The sequence below is a fragment of the Parasteatoda tepidariorum genome, chromosome X1 (assembly GCF_043381705.1).
Source record: "Parasteatoda tepidariorum isolate YZ-2023 chromosome X1, CAS_Ptep_4.0, whole genome shotgun sequence".
NCBI classification, from domain to species: domain Eukaryota; kingdom Metazoa; phylum Arthropoda; class Arachnida; order Araneae; family Theridiidae; genus Parasteatoda; species Parasteatoda tepidariorum.
Genome location: NC_092214.1, coordinates 59,869,578 through 59,885,135, shown reverse-complemented (window position 1 = coordinate 59,885,135; position 15,558 = coordinate 59,869,578). Strand labels below are relative to the sequence as shown.

The following is a 15,558-nucleotide window of genomic DNA, read 5'->3' as shown; positions in this document are numbered from 1 at the left end:
ATTGTGCATCGACTATATATCTAGGATATAGGTTCAATATGATAAATATTTATTTTTTAACATTTAAAAATTTATCTACACCAATGCACACAAGGGTATAAGCATAGCGTACTGTTTGATCAATCGTGCATTACTATTTCATAGCTGTAGATGTAATATTATCGAAACATTACGCAAAAAAATTATACTCGTTTTTTTTTTCTTCTTTTTTTTTGGTTTTTCGAAAAATATATTACGCATATTTACAAAAAAAGTTTCATGGGAGTTCATAAAATTTTTGTTTCAATTCTATTCTATAAATGACATCTTTTCAATTCTATTCTATAAATGATACCATTTCAATTCTATTCTATAAATGATACCATTTCAATTCTATTCTATAAATGACACCATTTAAATTCGATTCTATAAATGATACCATTTCAATTCTATTCTATAAATGACACAATTTCAATTCTATTCTATAAATTTGCTATTACTTTTAATAGGGATTTCCTGATGACGGAATCGTTATTTTTGGATCACAACTTCATACACATTTAACAGGAATCAAAGTTTATACAAGACATATCAGAGGGTCTGATGAATTACCAGAACTAAACAGAGATGACCATTATAGCACACATTTTCAAGAAATTAGGAGACTCAAGCAGCAAGTGCATGTATTGCCAGTAAGAAATAATTTTCTTCATTTAACGCAAATAATTTTTTATAAAAAAATGGGCACGATTTGTGTTGTCTGTTCCGTACCTGATAACTTGTTATTTTTTTAAACCAAATTTTAACCATTGTTTCGTGTTAAAATACAAGTCGCAATACTTATAAAATTATGGTACTTTTAACTTAGAAATCAAGTTAAAAACTGATTGGTCAGGGTGATAAAGAAATAGAGAAGCTGTTTCTAAGTAACTTGTACTCAAGTTAAACACTATTGCCCATAATTATATCTTCTTTTTATTCCATGTACCCCAGAGGTGATTACATATACTCCTGGAGGTACGTGTAGGCTAGGAATTATTTATACTATGAATCAATTTTAATAGTGTCAAATCAGGCTAAAAAATCCTTGGCGGTTGTTTTTTATAAAAAAAAAATTCTAAAAATGGAAATTTTTATAATTTATATGATTACCTGATTTCTTAAATCAGTAATTACCTGATTTGAAAGAATATTTATATCTTTCCTTTTGCATTTAGTGCCGCAATAACAGATATTTCTCTTTCCATTTTAAAATAAATAAATAAATATATAAAATTCCATTAAGAAATATATGCACTCGCATATATGAGCCACTATTTGTTATTACTTTACGATATAGTCGATACCCGTTGAATGCATGACTAGAATATAAAAATGGACATATATGATCATGCTGAATTTCCATTAGTTCATTTTTTTAAATGGATTTATACTACTTTAAAAAACAAATCACACATTTTTGTGCTTTTTTCAATACAGGGAGACGCATTGTTGACAACGTGTCATTATTCTACTATAGATAGAGTAAATATTACCTTGGTAAGTAATGCAAATAGTTTTTGATTTTCTTTAACTTTCATTTTATTAAATATTCAAAACAAGAAGCCTAAGGAAATATTTAATACGTTTTTTGCAATTAAAATATTTTATTTAAAACTCTGATACAAATCACTAAAATTCCAATTAACAATTAAAACAAAGCATTACCAGGAGATTAAATTACGTAGTTTTATAATTATTTGCTTACAATATAATGAACAAACAAAAGTAATTTGTTACAACAAATTCAAGATTTTCTAAAATAAGACATTTACAAAGTTAATTAAAAAATAATGTTCTTGAAAATTAAACATAATAGGTTTAACTTCTTAAAGAACGTTAAATCATCTTATAAATAATGTAAATTAAGTTACAGAATTACAAAATCAATAACGGTTTTTTAACATTAAAAAAACATTCATTTAAGTGTCTATTGTTATATAAGTATCCTTCTGAACCCCTCACTTCTAATCTGATCCTTGTGGAGAAAGTTTGCCTGTCTTTGTTAACTCATTTAGGAAACAAGAATAAATTTAAAAATATGGAGCAAAAATCAAAATGGAAATATAATCAATGAAGTAAACCAACCATAAAAGTTCTGTTTGAGATTATGTTTAAAAATGTTTGCAGGAAGTTCAACTTAAAAATGCGACTTTGTTGATTAAAGTAATGACGAAAGGTTCAAATTTATGATGTAATTATCTTAAATTTAAGTGAAGTTTCATAGTTTATATTTGAAACAAAAAACAGTATTGCTAGAATCAAAATTTGAAAGTTACTTCGCAAAAGGGTTTAAGTTACCCCATTGGCCTAAGTAACATTAAATGGCGATAACACACACGTTTTCTGACAAATGAGATATTTCAATACATGTAATACTCATATGTAATACCTTGTACTACTCAGATGTGTAATGTTAGATGTATTGTAAGAGAGGCACATTTTAAAATATACTACAGACTTTTGTATACTTACTCAAAATGTTTATACAATGATTAATTTTTTATTAGGGTGGATATGCCATAAGTGACGAAATGTGTGTAAATTATGTCCATTACTATCCAAAAATGAATTTAGAAGTCTGTAAAAGTTCTATTGACACTAAAGTTCTGTATAATTACTTCAACTACATGAATAAGTAAGTAAAGTATATTTACGGTACGTTTAATAAAATCAGAAAAAGAAAATTATGTAGGTTGAAGTTATAAAAAATTAATAATACTGTGAATTTCTCTATGATATGACAATTTTTTTAAAATTTACATAATACATTTAAAATTTTTCAAACTTGTATTTATATTTTTAACTTATACAAACCTTACAAAGAACTGGTTGACGCTGCTGTATGTTTTGAAATTTATTTGATATTTCATGCTCCTTATTTTTTCTTACTTGGAGGGTCTACTGCGTGACTTTTTTTGTAACATAAAAAGGAGAAGAAAAAAAACTTTGACCCTATCCCTTGGTTAGCCTGACGTTAATTGAACCTTAACCCATAATCCCTCTATCACGATGGATATTTGCCATACTAAAGTATCCACAGTGCAGACCGAAAACAGTATAAGACTCAACCAGCCACCAAGCGTTCCATTCTCTGAGCCGTCCCTGGCTGTCATTGTCATTCTACAGTGAAGAGTAAAAAAAACTGGTATGCCTGCCTAATATCGTGTAGGGCTCCCGCGAGCACGCAGAAGTGCCGCAACATGATGTGGCATGGATTCGATCAATGTGTGAAGTAGTGCTGGAGATAATTGACACCATGAATCCTGCAGGGCTGTCCATAAACCAGTGGGAGTAAGAGGGGGTGGGGATATCTTCTGAACATCACGTTTGCAAGGCATCCCAAATATGTTCAATAATGTTCATGTCTGGGGATTTGGGTGGATTTCCGATACTCACGCTATACTCGTGAAATGGTCGTACGTGAAAATCCAAATTTCATTGCTATTTCGGAGATGCTATGTCCCATCTCCCGTGCGCCGACTATAACACCGCGTTCAAACTCACTTAAATCTGTATAACCTGGCATTGTAGCAGCAGTAACCGATCTAAGAACTGTGCTGGAACGTTGGAAATAGGTGTAATCTCGGCTTTTGGCGCGAAGCGCCACTTACCGATCCATCTAAAATAAAAAGTCTTAAGTTGAATAGGCATAAAATTTCGAATGAAATTAGATGAAAAGTTCATCAAAGCATAATACTGTGGAGGTCATGTGTAGAGATGACTTGTTGCCAGTGGAAAAACCACTCTAGTTCTGTGTCTCGGGGAGGAGGAAACGAAGCAGCTTAACCAGCTCTTCGTTTTGCAAAAGTTCTTTCATTTCCTTGAAGAGAAGTGAAAATCTACTCGCTGTGTCTGTTGTCTTTATAGGTTGATCACTAGATTTTCTGGATCTTGCACCGCAGCCTGAAAAACAGGTCGGGTGCTCACCATCACAGTTGATGCACTTAGCAGGAGATGATCTGGGTTTCGTACATACGTACGTGTAGTGGGATTCGGCGCATTTCATACAGGCTGGTTCGGTTGCTGGGCATCTGCGTTGGGTATGGCCGTATTTTTGACACCGATAGCATTGTATCTGAAATCGCCCTCCTCTAAATCTTTCAATTTTAACTGTATTCTCGAGCATTGACCTAATGTTGTAGATATTCCTTTTGGTGGGCGTATCTGTTTGTATGATGAGGAAAAGTGGGAGGGGCCTAAGTTCCTGTTCACTTCTTCTTCTAAGTTGCACTATTTTATCAGGTTTAAGTCCGAATTCGATGAGATATTTCTCAGTAACTGGAATTTCCGTATTAATTTGAAGTCCTCTGATAAGGGTTTTTATCTTTTTGTTAGGAGTCGAGTCCATAGTTATGGTGTTAGAAGTGGTGGGTTCAACCAAGTCGGCATCCTTCACACACTCTACCGGTACTGGGTCCGCTGGGATGGCGGGAGCGGGGACTGGGGTGGGCTCGGCTTCTGTAGTTTTGTCGAGAAGTGTCGCCTGGTTGACACTCGTTTTCGTCTTTTTCCCCTTTTTCTTATTCCTTTTCTCCGAGAGATCAGGAAATTCTGTAGTATCCATATCAGTCAGTATAATGAATGGAACAGACACTGTGTCTTTGGTTGCGTCCTCTTCCACAGTCGTTTGAGCTTTGGATTCTGGGAGGGTATCTGGAGTTTCGTTTTTAAGATCATTCTCCTTCTTCATCTTTTGTTCCATTGTATCAATGGCGTAGCTTATTCCATCACCTCCTCTTTGGATGTAATAATATATAGGACTTGTACGCCAGTCTGGACTCCTTAGGAACCTAAAATAGGGTGTTCTCACATTTACCAGTTCTTCCAATGTAAACTGATAGTAGTAATCTTTAGCTTCATCTCTGTCCATGTTCTTTCTCGGAAGGAGAAATTGTGGGGTAATCCCACAATTCTTAAGTAATTCATCTGACGAGGCTTGGTCAACGGTAATCGGTAGTTGAGAGCGGCCTGAGGGGAGCACCTTTCCGCCGCGGGCTATTCTATGATAAGGCATAACTGCGCAGAGATAACACGTCTTGTTTCTAGCGAGGCTTGAGCGAATCTCCCTGGTGCCTGGTCTCTAAGAACTGTGCTAGACACTCGTTGTCTTATATACGTGTTGCCGATCGCAGCACTGTACTTTGATTGGCTCCATACCCCTTTATTTGCATACTTTTTTTGGCTCTTCAGTGTAATTGATTAATAACAATTTTACATTCATAGTTCAATGGTTCCAAATTTAAATGCTTACGAACCATGGCTTTAAATTAAACGACATTTAGTGATCACCATTTTAAGCTAAATATAACTATTTTTCTCCAAAAATTTAAAAACTGACATATATGAAGAAAATATGAAGCTCTGTTTTCTTTCTTTTCTTCTAACTCTGAATATAATTGTTTTTTCTTCTTATTTCTATGCCTCAAAAATTGCACTGTTAGAAGTTCCTTGGAAAAAATGGTTAAATAACAATTTATTTAATTATTATTTTACCATATTCAAACGAAACAGTCAAATAACCATAAATAAGATGGTATTCAAACTGTAAATTGTGATAAAAATCGGCTATTTACTATTTTCACCTAATACGGTTAAGCAACCAGAATTTTATCGCACCAACCAGTCCCCAGCTAATGATGCCACTTAGTTCCTTGCAGCTGGCTACACATTATAGCTGAGAGGGATTATCTGTCAATCTCATATCTGCCAGACTGGGGGTTCGAGTCCCAGCGTTTCCTCCAATCCCTTAAGCACATGAAAAGTTATCAGTATCTTGCCCTCCCTAATTTATGACCTTGGGATATTAATATACGATACTATCATTCACGCATAGATATCCAGGGCTAAAGAGAATAGAAGGGCTAGTTCACTCCGCTCTTAGAACTGAAGCTACGATTTCCNAAAGAAAAGTGATACTCTTTATGGATAAATGCACAACGCATAGTGATCTACCTAATTTGAAAGCAGTAAACTTGCAGTTTCTCCCGCCAAACACAACAGCAAAGTTGCAGCCGATGGACCAGGGTATCATAAAGTGCTTCAAACAGTCTTATCGTAAATGGCTTGTCAGAAAAATGATGTTAAATATTGTAAGCATTTAGAAGATTTATAATTAATAAGCATTAATTAAATAATCCAAAAATATTTTGAAAGTCCAAAACCGAAACTAACGGTAAGTCGAACTTCCGATATGTCGAAGTTTTTCGTCAGTCCTATCAGATTCGAGTTATTGCGAATTCACTGTAGTTTTAAATTCTTGTAAATTCACTGCAAAAACTGAGGAAAGTCATTATAGAAAATAACAAATGTCTTAGAATATCTCGCAAAAAGAAATGATCCAATACCAGCCAAAGTGACGTCACTAGAGAAAATCGGAGGCTTGGAGCGGCGAGAGTTACTTCAAAGGAGTGAACCAGCCCTTCTATTCTCTTTAGCCCTGATAGATATCAGCACCATAAAGCTGCTGCGCTGTCTGCCATATCTAGTATTTTTAACAAATTTGAAACCATACTAGTTGTAAATGGTTAAAAAATAGCATAATTTGGTATTAATGGTTTTTTAACCATACAAGTTAAAAACGATTTTAAAACTGTAAAGGTAAAGAAAAAATTTACCGTAAACTTCTTGGTTAGTTGGATAGACAGACTGCTGCCAGTTATTTTACCATAATTTTAGAGAGAAAATTCTAACTGTGTGGTATCTACCAAAGCCACCATGTTAAAAGGGGCACAAAATTGAGCTAGCTATAAAGTTTAATATGATTGAAACCGCGAAAATTTTTTCGGATATTAAAAAAAAATTCACGAAGAATTAGAACTTAATTTCAAATTTAACTTTGTCAGGTGATAATTACATCATTATTGCAACAATCGATAAATGCCAATCGAATAATGTGTCGTTTTCTTAATTATTTCTACTCAGGTAAACTTTCTAAGCTTTCAAAAAACTTAAAAAGAGATGTTTCACTTCATGATAATTAATTTATTTTATGATAATTAATATTATAGTCTGTGTGTAATATACAATGTGAAGTGGAAATGTTATACTTAGAAACGTTTAGGTTCATCAAGTCAAATTCGGCCATTAGGTCAAAAGCTGTTAAAGCGTTACAACTTTTGACCTACCGTCATGTGGGGCTACTTTGTGTAGGATTTCGCAGTTTTTGTACTGTGACATGTAAAAAAACTATGTTAATTCAAACTTTAGTAAAATTTATCGGTATTATATTCATAACTGGACTCAGACGAGTGAATTTGATCAATATTGGCATTATTTGTATGTAATATTTACAAATTATAAGTCAAAACATACCGTATAAGTCAAAACAAACCTATCGCTAAACAAAGTAGCCCCCAAGTGGGGCTACTTTGTGCAGCGATAGGAATTCAGTTTAATAATCCTGTTTTTAGTAAAATATTGATATAAAATTGTTAAAAAGTTAATTGTTGACATTTTTAATGACAAAAGCATCAAGATATGCAAAGATATTAGCTTGAAAATAATTTTCAGCGTTAAGAAACCATTTTTTATAAAGAATTTTTTTCTTAAAAAGAATGTTTATTTCAAAACACTTGAGTTTAAACAAAAGGAAACCATATACATTTTTGAACATTGAAATGGATGAAATTTCAAAAATAATAATTATTACATATTCATTAACTTTTATAATATTGATAAATTTGAACATAACACGCTTGAACGAACATGACAGAACTTGCTCTTCAGTTTCTGCCAAAATCACCTGATGTCCTATAAAATATATTTTTATGTGTTAAATCGTTTGATTAATTCATTAGAAAACCAAATAAAATTTATCGCTAACCAAAAATGCTTTTACTTTCCGACAAGCTAGAGGGGTTGAATTTTAACTGGATGTCTGTTCACGACGGCAACGCAAGTTTCAGTTGTTCAACCAAAATTCCTTCACCATTGAAATTAAATTTGGACACTTTCAGACTAGCTAGATCACTTAAATTTAAGCTGGATTCCTGTCCTAGGTATAAGAAGAAGCTTCAAACATTACCATTCTATTTTGTTTTCAAATTGAATTTATCGTTAAGTGAAATTTCGGCCTCTTTATAAGAGCAGTAGATTCAACATTCATTTGGCCCAACATGGNAATCGTAATTCAGACATTTATTTATCGATATTATATTCATAACTGGACTCAGACGAGTGAATTTGATCAATATTGGCATTATTTGTATTTAATATTTACAAATTATAAGAAAGTAGCCCCCAAGTGGGGCTACTTTGTGCAGCGATAGGAATTCAGTTTAATAATCCTGTTTTTAGTAAAATATTGATATAAAATTGTTAAAAAAGTTAATTGTTGACATTTTTAATGACAAAAACATCAAGATATGCAAAGATATTAGCTTGAAAATAATTTTCAGCGTTAAAAAACCATTTTTTATAAAGAATTTTTTTCTTAAAAAGAATGTTTATTTCAAAACACTTGAGTTTAAACAAAAGGAAACCATATACATTTTTGAACATTGAAATGGATGAAATTTCAAAAATAATAATTATTACATATTCATTAACATTTATAATATTGATAAATTTGAACATAGCATGCTTGAACGAACATGACAGAACTTGCTCTTCAGTTTCTGTCAAAATCACCTGATGTCCTATAAAATATATTTTTATGTGTTAAATCGTTTGATTAATTCATTAGAAAAGCCTTTGTAAAAGAAAAATAATAGTTTGCCAGCACGTTTCACGTGTTTCTAGTGAATTTTATTAGAGATAGTATTTCTGTGAATTTTGTACTTCCGAGAAGCTTCTGCAATCGACATACCACCAGCAACTGCTTGCAAACATTGTTGCAGCTTTTCTAAAGAGTAATCACGGTAGTTTCTTGTTCCAGGTATTTTTTATAACGTCTGACAATTTTTCTGTCGAAAAAAAAACGAATGAAACTTTGCACAAAGTAGCCCCAAAGTGCATTTTTTTTCATTTTCCGTTTATTTGTTATTAATTTTCAAATTTTTTTAACGCTAACATGATATAATTGTTTATTAATATATAAATAAAAAATTTTGCACTTACGACAATTGTTTAATCAACGTCTTTGCATTTCACAGCTAAAGTTTCCACCCTCACTTTTCGGCGTCCGACGTTCTCGGAAAGTTGTTGACATTGGATAAACACACTCTGAGATTGTTTTAAAATTCTAAAAAAATGTTTACAGTAATAGAGGAGACTTCTATCTTCAAATTCCATACATTTTGAACGTAAAAAAAACATAATGCTGAATAGCAGCGCTTGAAAAGTGCCAAATTCGAATTTGCACAAAGTAGCCCCACATGACGGTACTTGAAATTAGATTATCAATTGCAGCAGATACCAGTTAAAGTTCGAAACCAAGTTCAAAAAAAGCACTATCTCTAAGTAAATATACCATTTTTTAAAAATTATTTTGCATTTTTGACCCGTAAGTTATCGGAACACCGACAGGAAGATGTTAGAAGCCAAATAATTTAGTCGAAATACCAGTTGAGAATTTAGGACCCTTAATAATCTACTTACTTCTTTCAAATTGAGTGAATTACATTATACACATTCATAACAAAGTCTAAAATTTGTAAGAAATCGGTCAAACAGTTTCTGAGAAGTAAAAATTATGAATAAGATCTTAAGAATTTTTATATCTAAGTAATTATTCAAGTAATTTGTCATTTGTCATTTAAAATTACGTATTTTAAGATGACGAAAGGAATTTTAGGCCATATAGTTGAATTTTTTTTCCGGATCATTACTGATGAAAAATGAAAATAATTTTTTGCCTTCGATTATTTTAAGTTAAACGAGTTTTAAAAATAGGTGCAAATCTATTTCTCCCTAGAGATAAGGTGAAATGAAGACAAAATAGAAGTAATATTTATATTTTGTATTTTATTTTCGGCTGTATAACGATACCCTTCATTCTTAAGATAAAGATAACGGTTAGTCGGAGCCGTTTTTTCTTCGACATTATTTACCATTATCGCAACTGAATAGTCTATCTATTCACATACTTAATTTAGAGTCACTATTTAAATGTATAAATGATTATTTATCGCGTAACAATGCATTTTTAACGAGGTTTTATTTACTTTAGAATTTTAATTATGCTTAATTATATTATTGTGATAAATATTTATTACATTTAATTAAAAAATTCAATTAAGGTATGAATGCATAAATTCCCGTTTTATCTTTGTTTTGTGACACTCACATTAAAGATTAATTAGAATGCGATTTTTACTACTTTTCCTTTACAATTGAGTATTTTTTTAAAAGATGCTGAAAAACATAAAACCATTTCATTAAACGGGCTTTAAAAATAGTTCAAAAATTTAATTTTTTTAATAGTTTTTGTCAAGATTTAATCATTAATTCGAAAAAAGAGTTGAATGACAGCTTTAAAAAATGCAATTCTTTTGGTTGTTTTTCTTTCTGAAAGCAAATATCATACAAATGGTTCCAATGATAAGAAAATAGAATGTCCAGCTTTTAGTGAAAAAAAAAGAAGAAAAGAATAATTCTAAACTTTGTCAATGAGATTCCTAGGTTCAGAAGTGCATTAAATTGTTAGTTTTTAGTTTTTTTACTCATTTACAACGGATTTTATTATTCTAAATTGTATATTTTAAAATTTTCATGTAATTTAAATACTATAATTTTAAAATTTCGTTGCATTACAAATAATGCAAAGTAATTTAATAATTATTTTATCTTAATTTTATTTTTATCAGTTGTAGTGGGTAAATAAGTTGGCAACAACCACAGGTCACTTGTTGGACATACTTATCCGAATGGATTATTTAAATGAGCGATTTAGGATAGTATGTCCCACATAAAACGCAATCCACGAAAAGCGAGGATATTCACGTAAACAAATCATGGTACCGTTGTTCTTTGACAGCACAATCAGTTCAGCAATCGGGACATAGTCATGCAATTTGTTAGAACCCGCAGGAAGATGGTAATTGCAACAGGATGGAGCCAGTGCCCATATATTTGGGTCAACCTTCTCCTCCCTTAAAGAGTTTTGTTTAGGACGACTTGATTTCCAAAGAACTGTAGCCTCCGTAAATGTGGACTTGTGCCCTATAGAATATTTTCTATAAGAATATTTTTAAAAAAAATTTGTGTAGGGTAAACCAACCAGTGAAGGAACATTTCATATATATTGATTAAAAATAAGAATTTGAAAATTTTTCTTTTGATTGATTGGTAATAATAGCTTACTGCCAAACAATAGGAAGTCATCCAGCAATGTTTTGGATTACCTGGTCAATTAGACTTCTCTGGAAAAATGTTTGAATTTGTTATTATCTCTGCAACACATTTTTTCCTTGAAAAAATTATAAGGTGAGTATTTGTATTTATATGTTTGAAGTGGAATTAATTGCATGCAATAGTTTTATTTTTCTCATTGTGAAAAAGAGAATTGAAAATATAGTTATTGAAGTTGCATTTTACTTTTTTAAGCATCATAGCATAATAAAGGACTGAGATAAGGGGATGTTTATTCACTGGATCACCAAACGATGAAAAACCAGTGAAGGAACAAGTGTTTCTTTACTGGGTTTTTTCTAAGTTAATGAAAATAAAAGATAAACTTTAATTTTCTTGTACCTTTAGTGATGTTCCGCATCAAAAATATGTTAAAAATACGGAAAACAACTTCTAACCAGTGAGGGAACAGGCATGTTCCTTTACTGGGCATAGATTTCCCAGTGAATGAACAGTATGTGTTAATATGTTGACACTTTAATTTTCAATTCATGATTACAAAAAAAAGTTAACATTTTCCAAGTATTTATATGTTATAATTTCAAGAATAGGCTTGTTTTTAAATATTTGTATGGCTTATAAATTCATAAAGAGCATTAAAAAATAACCAAAATTAAGTGTTCCTTTACTGGGAAATTTTGTGTTCCTTCACTGGTAAGAGCTGTTCCTTCACTTGGTCTTCTTACTACTTGTTATTTGAACCTCCAAAACTTTAAAACAATATTATGTAAGTTCTCTACAATGTTTTTACATAATTTACAATTAGTAACAAATATGTTAACACTGTCACTTAACTAAAATTATGAATTTTGAAATTAATATGATTTTTTTAAAGGCAAGCGAAGCGTAAGTGTTCCTTCACTGGTTAGTTTACCCTACACAGATAACCCGACATCCATCGCCGAACTAAAGGAGAAAATCGAACAAGAGTTAAAAACATTTCCCCCACAAATGTTGGTCTCACAATCTTGTTAAGCTGGCCAATGCTTATGAAAACATTAATGTATATATAAATATTTCTTTTCTCAGTTGTCCATGCTTCGCTCCTCTTGGTTACGTTTTATTCGGGATTAGTTAGTACAGTCAAACCTCGCTATAGTGAACACGGTTCTATAGTGAACTCCCAGATATAGTGAACAAAACGTCCACTCTCGTGCCTTGCTATACACATATAATGTTATTTTTTGTGGATATAGTGAACCAAAAAAAGAGTGGACGTTGGATATTACGAACTTTTTCAGTCTTCGACTTTTTCTTCAAATTTTTTATTCTTCATTTTCTGGTAATTTTGAAATTTCTACATATAATACATATACCGATTTTTAAAACAATCTATCGAGTGAGATGTAGCCGTTAGCACTTTTTCTTGTTTGCTTCATTTATCTCAATTTCTCATTCCTAAATAAAGATCATCCCTAAATTTTTTGTACGCAAGACGAAGAGTAATAAAAATAAAATTTAACACATTTTTTGTTACTATATATTGTTTTATAGTCATTTTTGTATTTCATTTTATTGGTCATTTATTTAAATAATGTGTAATACAAGGGAAGAATTCAGAACCATCAGTTTAAATTGTTTGCGGTATGGATATAGTGAACTCCCGGTTATAGTGAACCGAAATTTTTGTCCCTTGAAAGTTTACTATAGCGGGGTTTGACTATAAAACCAAATATTCCTTTATGAATTATATTTCGATCATTCGTCTACTTTTTTTTAACACAGATATAACGACGAAATGACTTCTGAATCAAAACCAGTAGAAGAAAACTATGAATCGATACATTGGAGTGAAGGAAATGCTGCGTTTCTTCATCATCTGTACTCATTTGCTCCATTGTCTATGCAATGTAATCGCTCATCGGGAGACAGATTCCCTGTATGTAACACTATTTTATTATTATTATGACAGATTATAAAGCACTTTCATAAAAACATTCATTTACAAAAAGTACTATTCTTTTTACCTATTTGGAAATTATTAATAGTATTTAATTAGTACTTTTAGGATTAAATTATCAGTTTTCAGATACTTATATAAGAAAATCCTAGCTTTACATAAATTTATTCCTCATAAATTTCTGCTTTGGGTTTAACAATAGACAACATCGGGTTTAAAATTAGACTTGGATAAAAACTGCTGTTGATTTTAATTTTTGTCTATTTTTCAATTCATGAATCTGGAATTGTATGAAAAATGAAGAATCAATAGCTAATTCTGTACATTATATGTCATTTTAAAAAGGCATTTTATTTCATTTATATTAAATAGATTCCTCTCCCTTCTTTCGAGTAAAACTTCCTTGAAAAGAGGGAGGGTTGACCCAGTTGTCACTAGTAATTTAAAAATAATAGTATAAATATTTTATTAATTATAATGGCGTGAAAAAGAGTAAAAAAACTAAAAATATTGAAAGAATATTTTCTTTAAAAAATATTTAAAAAATTTAATTTCTCAAAACTGAGAAAGGCATCCTAAGTCTCTCCTCCCTTTTAAGTACCAAACCATAAATTACATAGCATTAAAGCCGGGATAGCCTGGCCGGTAGGGCGCTGGGCCAGTGTCCGAGAGTTCGTGGGTTCGAACCACGCCGGCCGAAGACTCCCCGTAATTGGTGACTGGTGCACGCTAAATCTGTCGAGTCACAAAGTGCTCCATGTTCCCATAACAAATCAAAACCTTTGGGGGTACTGGATTGGAGATCGACCGTTCTCTGATTCAGGTCAAAATTAGGGTCTGTGGATGAATGAATGGATATATGAATGGGTCCGACCTATAAGCGGATGTGACGTATGGGCGTGGCAGAAGTCGAATTCTTGGTCATAAATGGCGCCACTGGAAAACAAGAACAATCGCATCCCTCTGCCTAAAACAGGCATACGTCAACAGCAATATAGTATTAAAGCATTTCCGTTGGTCATCAAATTTTTATTTTTTGCCAAATAGTCATGATCCTGTTCCCCAAAAAGTTGCTTTCGAGAAAGTTTTTTTTTTCATCCATAGAAATTGATTTAAAATTACTGTACATTCGTAAATTAACTTTTTTCTCTTTCAAGAAAGTTTAAACTGAAATGAATTAATTTAAACCTATATTGCAATATTATTTATTAACATTATAACGAGAATTGCAAAAAAATAGATAATAGCGATTTGAATTGAATATAATGTAAAAAACGTTATTCAGTTTCTTATATTTCTCATACTTTTGGCTCCTGCCTTTTTTTAATAATAACAAAGTAACTATTCTAAGTTACTCATATTACGTTATTTCTTCGTTTATAGGTAGCTCGAAACTTACACGGATAAAATAATGCAGTAATTACCTTATTTAAGACCATCTTTTTGCTCGAATATTTCGAAACACATTTATGTCATTATTAGAAGACTGAATAGGTCTCATTTTATGGTTTCAGAAAAGGACAAAAAACGTTGCAGGAAATATTATATGGGTTCCATTAACAAATATTGGCAAATCTCTAAAAGGAAAATAAGTGGATATTTTATACTAAAAGAAGCATGTTTTGATCTAATTATTGAGTTGTAAGAATTATCAACATCTTAAAAAATCTGAATTAAATTGAAGAAATAAATGTTTAAATGAATATTTTTCTTTTCAAGAAATATTTCTTTAAAATGAAAAGAGAAACGTTTAGGTTAAAGGTATATTTGTTTTTACTTTATGACTTATTGTTCATTATTTTTACATTGTCTTATATTCTAAAGTAAAGGTCTTCGTCAATTGGGGACAATGATGCAAAAATCCCAGTTTTTGAAAATGCTGTAGTTTGGGGGATTGAGCCCAAAATTTTAGCGAATATTAAGAATTTTGAAAGTTAACAAAATTGATTTATTTCCAATATAAATTGAGAGATTAATGTATGCAATATGACAGCTGCGTTATAAAAAAGTAGCATTCGCATCTGAGCATCTTGATATACCTCAAATTTAATAATAGTGGGTTTCAATGGTTTTTTTGTTCCATAAATACTTTACTTATGTAATCTTGTAATACTTTTTAAAAGTAAATTTTTAAATTAAATATTTTTGACTTCATAAATTTATTAAAATATGCTGAGTATAATTATTTTGAAATGAAACATTTTTGACAAAATATCAGTTAAAAATATATATATTATTAAAAAAGAGAATTTCATATTCTAGCGCAAGATGTTAAAAAAAAGGCATAAAGCAAAATCTTATTAACATTAAAGGCACAAACTCAATTAACATAAAACTTCTTGCTTTTT

The 15,558-nt window shown here is 31.2% G+C and overlaps 1 protein-coding gene across 1 annotated transcript in view; it reads left to right on the top strand.

The window, feature by feature from the left end:
• LOC107447331 (Tyramine beta hydroxylase) overlaps positions 1-15,558 on the top strand; it is a 40,361-nt gene that overhangs the window by 23,903 nt on the left and 900 nt on the right. The window contains exons 8-11 of the mRNA XM_043039066.2: positions 489-671; positions 1,459-1,518; positions 2,529-2,656; positions 13,036-13,189. Of these exons, the coding sequence (XP_042895000.1) occupies positions 489-671; positions 1,459-1,518; positions 2,529-2,656; positions 13,036-13,189 (525 nt within the window). The remainder of the gene's footprint in view (positions 1-488; positions 672-1,458; positions 1,519-2,528; positions 2,657-13,035; positions 13,190-15,558) is intronic.